Here is an 8,228-nt window from a genome sequence, read left to right as displayed (position 1 = left end):
CATCGTGTGAATAGCCGCGGACGTTTTTTGACTCACCCCCACCACGCGAGTTGATCCTCCTTAGTTCTAGTCTTCTTGGCTACAGACCATTGCAGACTTGACAGTTGAGTCGTTGGGTGCATTCAGTGGCTGCGTTCAGCAGACTCAACAGTTTTGCAACCGTTTTATGATTATCTGCTGAGATAGGACCATTCTTCTAGATCTAAAAGTATGATCCAATTAGCACGAAGGAAACTTTCAACAGTTACAAAACAAACGTTCTGCTGAACGCAGCCAGTACCACGATCGCTCACTGAGCGCTCAGTGAACTCTTGTATCTGTTTGGTCTATATTTTTAGTTCTAACGGAATATACCAATAAGATGCAAGCGCTCACTGAGCGCTCAGTGAGGGGTTGTAGTACTGAATGCACCCATTGAGTGAGCGTTTGCTGCAATTGACGTTTTCTTCTAGATCTAAATTTCTGATTGGATGATCTAAAAGAATACACCAGTAACAGCGAAAGCTCACTTAACTGTTGAGTCCATTGAATGCGCCCATTGCAAGAGTCCAAGAGAATAGTTTCAGACAGTTGGAGAGTGGAGACACTCGAAGAGAGACAGCTGAGATTTGAAAAACAATTTTAGTAACCGTGACGAAGTGTAACCAGAAATTCTAAAATAATTTTTGTCAAGTAGGTATGTGCCTCATATGTCATATGCAATACCTGTTAACGACAAACCTATGTTTGTTAAATCTTTGCGATTTGAAATTATAGAAACGAGTAATATCATCATAACTTAACCTATACGTTTTTGTCATCATGCAAAAGATGAACTACATTTTAAATAAAACGGCTTCTACCGATTTTATATATATATAATTTTTATAATAATAAATATAATGAATATAATTTAATTATATTTAATTATAATTAGAATTAGATTTAGATGTTTTTATAATTAGCAGCAAAATTATATATATAAATATATCCTAATTTTTCTACATTTTTTAGATTTAATACATATATATACATAATGGAAGATACAAATGATACCATGGATGATTCAGTGATAGATGTTTCGCCTACTTTAATAGATATTATCGATTTAACTAAGGAATCGCCAAGTTCAGTCAGATGTTCAAGACCATGTCAGAGAAATGCCGAAGATATATCTTCTAGTGACAATGTAACCAGCATTTCGGATCATCATAGAAGACCTATATCTCCTATTGTTTTAGGAAATACACAAAATACTCAAACGTTTGTATATACCTTATTGACTTCTTAATGAAAAGTAAATAGATTTATATTAAGGCTAAAAATATATTTTTAGGAAAAATATTAAAAAGAAAGGAAAAGTTTCTCGGGCTGCAAGCTCAAGTGAAGTTTTAACCCTTGATGATACTATTGAAGAAGATAAACCACATTACATAGTTCAATCAGATGCTAAAGAACCAGTACCTCTTATGTGCCCAATATGCTTAGAAGCATTGTCTTCCAAACTAAAACCTTATACTACTCGTTGTGGACATCTGTTTTGTTCAGAATGTTTGCAGACATTCCTTCAAACAGCTAAAAAATGCCCAACTTGTAAAGCAACTATAGCTTTAAAATCTTGTACTCGTTTATATCTTTAAATATTGTAGAACATTATAAGCCCTTCCATATCTTTTTGTAATATTTCATTTTGTAACTTTATTTATATATACATAAATTGGCAGTTGTAAATGTTTCAATTATGTTTTTATACATTAAAACAAACTTTTCACAGAGAGGTTCTTACAATATTTTGTCGTTTAAGAAAACATTTAATGTATACGTTTTATTTATTCATATTTCATTTGGAAACTTATGCCTAAATTCTAAGCAAAATTGTAACATATTCTTGTAAGACTTGTAAGAATTTTTAAGTACCTTTATATCAATATTTTTACGGACAGCTTCTTAAGACGTACGATTATTTATAAATATCTACAAATAATCATATGTCTTATGATACATACGCATAAAATTAGAATACTAGTCATAAGTTCTTACAAGTTTTACGAGAACACATTACGAGTCTTACAATTCTGCTTAGAATTGACTCATTACTCTGGACATAGAATTGTTAATTTATAATATTAAGAGAAGTGCTGAACACTTTTTATTTATTAGCCTATAAACAAATCTTAATTTTTAAGAAATAAGGTGATTACAGAGAGAGTCAAGTTAGTTTATATTACTATAATTAGTTATATTTTCAAAATAAATTATGTACTTCATGCTATAGTATTAAAATGTAATTAGAAAGAGATTTAGTACGTCTTTTAATTATCTTAATTTAATTTAATATAATTACATTTGTAATTTAATATATAAGTGTATATGTTTTCTTATTTATACAATGACCCATAATGTATATATTATTTGTTTACGTTACTTAAGTATGTAACCTTTAGATATCTGTTAACTCTCATAAGAGAATAATTACTTTCCATTCTCTGCTTAGACACAATAACTTAGACAAGGCAATCTTGTCCCAAATTAAAATCTACTTTGAAAAGGTAAAGTGTATTCCTTCGACGTTTTCAAAGAAAAAAAAACATAGACAATGTTCATAATAGAAGCAATATTATTTTTCATTGGAACTTTTGTAGGAATTTTAAGTAAGTACATTATAGGATATGCCTCAATCAATTTTAATTTCTATCGTATGATTTTATCTGTATTACATATAAATATTCTGATTACAGTTGGAGTATGTTTTGACAGATTGTTATTTTGTAACGTACATATTACAGTTCAATGGACGAATATATCGGAAGATCGGAACACAACCTATATTACATAATATTGTCTAGGTAACAAGATAAACGACACAACGAAATATAATCGACTCGAGTCCGTAAATAATGAGGTGTCTATATTAAAGGTTTTTATTAATATACTCAGTCATTATTCACGGGGTGTACATAAATCTCTACCGCTACTTGGTCTAGATTCTAGAAATAAAAATTCTCAGGATTTTACGTTTTTTTTTTTCAGATTAACTAAAACAGTGTCGAGCTCCAGCATCGAATAATTTTAAAATACAAAAATTAATAAATGACGTGAGAAAAAGGAAATAAGTTTTCAACTTTCACATATTCTATCAGGTGATAATTGACAAAATCTGTTGTTCAAAAACGGATGCATATCTGTTTAATACACTCGCAATACAGAGAAAAAAATGACACTACTTGTATTGTACATATATAAAGACAATTCGGAACGATTTGATATTACAATCAAATTTATCAGTTACCAAGAAGATTGATGAAATTTTCTATGTAGTTCTAAATACTATATATATATAAGGATGTATGTTATACGTTTGTACAACTTAAGAGCACATGTATATTGTATTATATGTATTATATGTAATATATATTGTCATATAACATTACATTAAATATCGTATATATAATATATTATATTACACAATATATTATATATATATGTACATATTTAATGTATATATGTATGTGTACATTATGTATATATATATGTATAGAGATGTATATATATTTTTATATCTTTGCTCAATGTGCGAAGTAAAAAGGCTTAATTTTTACTCTTTTATTAGATTATCTGCAATTCTTCGAATCGTTATTATTCTTGAATTATTATCCTTTGAATTATTATTAAACGTTGTAATGAATTTACAAGTGAATAAAATTTTCTCCTCTGTGATTACGTTTTCCGATTCTTTCCTACATCTTTGCGCAAATTAAGCGGATTCGCCCATGCTCGCGCGCGATACAAAAGACCGAAGATATGAAAATTTCGTAAATAGATATTCCTTAATTTAAGATAAATGACATGTGGAGCCTCGTGATTGATGGATTATCGTGATTGGACAGCGAATAACCAGAAACTCCCGCGTATTATCGGCGGTAAAAGATATCAGCCGGCGTTGCGTGGCCGCGACTAGCAGCGGGATTCGAAATCGCGCGCTATTATTGGCGAGACGTTACCCGACAGCGCTCACGCGGCCGGCCATTGGCCGGGCGCGTCCAAGGCCGTGCCTACGTCACGTCATGGCGGCATAGCAGACGGACGGGTTCACGCGCAGCTGTATTTTGACCGTTTTGCCGTGCGGGGGTGGAAGGGTCGCGCGCTGCGATGAGGACGGCGCATGGTGTTGTCGTCTCGCGAGTTATTGCGGCGAGTGTCAGCGCGTTTCCACACTCGCGACGGTGTTACGTGCACGCCAGCCGTGCCAAGGCACGCGATTAGACTCCGCTTGGCTTGGCTGCCACACTTCGACGCGCGCGCGCGCGCGCGGGCGCGGGCGCACACGCGGAATCGCAGGGAGAGACACACCGAGTGAGCCTCCCGTTTGTCGTGTCATTGACTCAGGGCGAAGTGTCAAAATCTGACCCGTTTTCCGCCCGTTTTCCCTCCCTGTCATCGCGAGTAATATTAAACACGGTCCGTGAATAATTTCGCCGCCCGGCGGATCCTCGTCACTTGGCCGACGGAAGACTCCGACTCGCTCCGACCGAGGGACAACACAGGACGGGCGACTACGGTGGGCAGGAGCGTGTATGTACGTGACGTATCGGTGTACGCTTTGTTTTCCTTCTCGTCTTCTTGTTCTTCCTACGGTTCGCCGCTGAAATCTCTCGCGCGGGGCGATATCGACGAGCGTTTTTATGCGGCTCGCTCTCGCACAAAACGCGAGGGGATCTCGCGATTTGCGACGCAGCGCGACGCACGCCAGTTAGCTTCCCCGATCTCGTTCGTGGAGCGACTTGGTTTAACAACGCTCGATTACCACAAATTTTTCTCGAGAAGAAAAAAAATCTATATCTTACCATATTTAAACTTACGCTAAGTGTCATTGGATATTCGTTGATAAACTGATTATTCGTCGAGTATATCCGTTAATCTATTAAATATTTATCAAACGGACCGTTTCAATCTGAAGTTAATTATTCATTCGCCAAGTAGACATTAATAACTTGAATACGTTTGGCAGACATACTGGTAAAATGTATACATAACATATGTGTTGTGTGTGTGTGTGCGCGCGCGTGCGTGCGTGTGTGCGTGCATATGTGTGGATAAAAGTTGCTACTGCAAACAGATTATAGTTACATAATTATGTAAAGAATTCACACCTGAATGTAGCTTGTAGCATATACGTATATGTGTGTGTTTGTATATGTATATATAATGTTTTTGTACCAAATAATTTTATGTATGTTATTTATAAATCTGTTTATAAACGTAACACTTGTACATTTGATTTCAGGCTATACAACATTTTGATGTTAAAGGCTGAATAATGCTTGAACGATACGAATAAATATATAATACTGCAATTTTGGCGTCGAGACACATACCAAAAAAACGTAATAACCATGTATTCAAGATACATTTAATCAAATTTTATTGTCAGTGATTATTATATTTGGCGAGGTTGGAGAGTAATGCCGGTTCATCAGATTAATGTTAATCCGCCTGATTGGCAACCACCATTGTCAATTAGTCCTTCCAATAATACGAGTCCCGCTGGTGGAGAAGCTCTATCAGAATGGATACCACAGGTGATCATTCTATTGAGAATTAACATGCATTATTTTATTTAGCTCTTTTAAATCTTTATGAAAAATATGGAACGTGTGTGTCTTTTACTTTATGTTTGCCTTTATGCAGAAACATTAATTCTACCTAACTCTTGAGTTATTTTATATGACTGGAAATAAAAATTTTTTTTGAAAATGCAACTAAAAATAAAATCATATTTTTCAGTTAATTTCAAGTAAACTGTACTTTGACAAAATTCTAACTTAAGAATTAAATACAAAGATAATTTTGTGACAAATGACAATTTATCTCGCATTTTATTTTCATTAAAAAGATTCAAAATATAGACTGAAGAATCTGCAGTTCAAAAAGTTAGTAGAGGTCATATTGTATATTATGCTCCAAAAATAAAGGAATTGAATCAATTAAAGTACAAAAGCATTATGCGAAAACAGACATAAAGCGCAATGTTTAAAACGGGATATTTTATATTCTTAGATATTATAATTTTATGTTACCTTGATGATTATTAATGTATCCCGATAACATATTATCTGGAAAGTACTTGTGTGTTGACATAAATCATATAGAAAGATAAGAGTACCTTGATAATGACCTCTTCCTGTTGTGACTCATAGAAATATACTCATTTCAGAATTTTGCTTATGGTACAGTAGTTACTATCATACCAGATGATTGCCACTCATCCGTCAGCACATTGTCTTCGACTAACCATGATATTTGCAGGTAAATAGATCGTAGTTCTATCATTTATCATTACACGATTGTACAGCGTACCGTTTAGAGCTATACGTGTACAATCTTTATTTCATTGTGAGAAAATCTTATGCGTTTTGTAAAATAGGATCTGTCATTGCGAGGGTGAGGAAGGTGCCCCTTTGTTAGCACCTTGCTATTGCAGTGGCAGTCTGCGCTACGTGCATCAAGCTTGTCTTCAACAATGGATAAAAGCTTCAGACACGCGCGCCTGCGAATTGTGCAAATTCACATTTATCATGCATGCCAAGACAAAACCGTTTTGCGAGGTAGGCGATCTTGTTTCATCGCGTAGAAAAGTTTCTTCCGAGAATTAAAAGTACCTGTCATGTTACAATTTGTCAAATATAAATGAGGTGTATAATATCTTTGCAGTGGGAGAAGCTCGAGATGTCCGCGCTGGAAGTGCGGAAATTATGGTGCGCAGTCGCTTTTCACGCTGTAGCCGCGCTCTGCGTGGCATGGTCGTTATATGTACTCGTTGAACGATCCGTAGAGGAGGCCCGACGCGGATTCGTCGACTGGTCCTTCTGGACCAAATTGATAGTCGTCGTGATTGGTTCTACTGGCGGATTAGTTTTTATGTATATTCAATGCAAAGCGTATATTACATTATGCAGAAAGTGGCGAGCATTTAATAGGTAGGTGCCATAATACTTTTCCACCTCCCTTCATTTTTGTGTATAGATATCCAGATAGCATACAATATTGCTGGAGTAGAAACTCATCCCACACTGATTACATCCAACTGTTCCAGGGTGATATTTATTCAAAATGCTCCCGAGAAAGTGGTGCTTCCTTCCTCACCTACGGACTCTTTAAGAGAAGTTACCCTACCTTTGAAGGACCCAACTGCCTCGGTGGCTGAGCTCAACCGCACTCTGTTACCCCGTACCATAGATCCTCCATGTGCCTCGCAAATGGCGAAGCCCGATTCTACCGCGCCACCGCAGAGGCACGATGCTCAACTGAAACTTTACGTATTCGACAAATTGTCTTCGTCCGAGGACAATCTATAATACTTCGGAGACGGAAACGGTCGTTAAAAAAATCCGTGCGTTTGGAAGGTGATTAGCCAAATTTCACGGTTCGGAGTTATGGAGCGCGTCCTGGACGCGTGGAACCGAATAATTTTCAAACTATACGATTTCGTAACTCGGAGCGGAATTATCCTTGTCGAAGTCGTTAAATATCCGCCCTTGTACGCAGCACCTTTTTTCCCCGAAACTTAGTACTTCAGTGCTTACAGTGTTGACAAGTGAGATAGAGACGGAAGCGGACAGCCCGAAAATGCTGGCGCTTTCTTATGTACATAATTATTGTATCTGTGATGTTATTAAATAAACTTTACCATATTTAAACGATCCTTTCAGCCTTTTATAGTTACTAATTCACATTAACCGTTTCCTTTATTCGATGAAGAACAGATGGACGCGCGATTCTCTTGGAAATATCAGCGACTCATGATGCAACAATGGCGAGAGTCACGAGACTCGAGCGAGAGATGCTCCACTCCAGGCTCCAGAAAGAACACTCCGTATTTTTGTCTGTAGAGGGGTACACGTGGGATGGTTTTCCGCGGGCCCGACATGCGCGCACTCGCACGACGCCAGCGCCACTGGATCGAGTCGCGGCGACTACGGCGACATCGGAGAATTCCGGCTGCTCGATGCTGCCGTATCGATCGGTTGATCAGTGTCGCGCGTGTAGCCGAAACGTTTGGTCGAGCGGTCGTCTCGCGGGCGTTTTCAGCGGCGGAGCAGACCGCACAAGTACCGGAGTAGCTCGCGCGGTTCTCGTATAAGCGGCGCGAGGGAGAAAGAGAGTGTGAGAGAAAAAGAAGGAGCGACTCACGGCATCCCGCGCGAAGCGTTAAGGTCGCGTTCCACGCGGAGCGGTGCAGAGAGTGTTGT

The 8,228-nt window shown here is 37.3% G+C and overlaps 2 protein-coding genes across 5 annotated transcripts; both read left to right on the top strand.

The window, feature by feature from the left end:
* Positions 1 to 602: 602 nt before the first annotated feature.
* On the top strand, positions 603 to 1,635 carry LOC108728188 (uncharacterized RING finger protein C548.05c). Its single transcript, XM_018456614.1, has 3 exons — positions 603 to 676; positions 994 to 1,242; positions 1,316 to 1,635. Exons 2-3 carry the CDS (start codon positions 1,016 to 1,018, stop codon positions 1,617 to 1,619), a joined length of 531 nt encoding a protein of 176 aa, XP_018312116.1. The 5' UTR covers positions 603 to 676; positions 994 to 1,015; the 3' UTR covers positions 1,620 to 1,635.
* Positions 1,636 to 3,959: 2,324 nt separating this feature from the next.
* Positions 3,960 to 7,679, top strand: LOC108728199 (E3 ubiquitin-protein ligase MARCH8). Of its 4 annotated transcripts, none has more exons than XM_018456647.1 (6): positions 3,960 to 4,551; positions 5,264 to 5,558; positions 6,194 to 6,285; positions 6,404 to 6,584; positions 6,691 to 6,956; positions 7,073 to 7,679. In XM_018456647.1, the coding sequence occupies exons 2-6, from the start codon at positions 5,442 to 5,444 to the stop codon at positions 7,332 to 7,334; spliced, it is 918 nt and encodes a 305-aa protein (XP_018312149.1). In that variant the 5' UTR covers positions 3,960 to 4,551; positions 5,264 to 5,441; the 3' UTR covers positions 7,335 to 7,679. The 4 variants fall into 4 exon arrangements, with proteins under 4 accessions (XP_018312149.1, XP_018312147.1, XP_018312148.1 ...); XM_018456645.1 differs by having other exon boundaries at positions 3,960 to 4,555; XM_018456646.1 differs by having other exon boundaries at positions 3,960 to 4,559.
* Positions 7,680 to 8,228: the final 549 nt, after the last annotated feature.

Source organism: Mycetomoellerius zeteki, unplaced genomic scaffold (genome assembly GCF_001594055.1).
Source record: "Mycetomoellerius zeteki isolate Tzet28-1 unplaced genomic scaffold, Tzet1.0 scaffold583, whole genome shotgun sequence".
Lineage (NCBI taxonomy): Eukaryota > Metazoa > Arthropoda > Insecta > Hymenoptera > Formicidae > Mycetomoellerius > Mycetomoellerius zeteki.
This window is presented reverse-complemented; position numbering and strand designations above follow the sequence as displayed.

Excerpts from the sequence above, each read along its gene's own strand:
- LOC108728188 (XM_018456614.1), top strand. The coding sequence starts at position 1,016 with ATGGAAGATACAAATGATACCATGGATGATTCAGTGATAGATGTTTCG. Across the intron at positions 1,243-1,315 it reads AATACACAAAATACTCAAAC|GAAAAATATTAAAAAGAAAG; the intron begins GTTTGTATATAC and ends ATATATTTTTAG.
- LOC108728199 (XM_018456647.1), top strand. The coding sequence starts at position 5,442 with ATGCCGGTTCATCAGATTAATGTTAATCCGCCTGATTGGCAACCACCA. Across the intron at positions 5,559-6,193 it reads TATCAGAATGGATACCACAG|AATTTTGCTTATGGTACAGT; the intron begins GTGATCATTCTA and ends TACTCATTTCAG. Across the intron at positions 6,585-6,690 it reads AGACAAAACCGTTTTGCGAG|TGGGAGAAGCTCGAGATGTC; the intron begins GTAGGCGATCTT and ends ATATCTTTGCAG.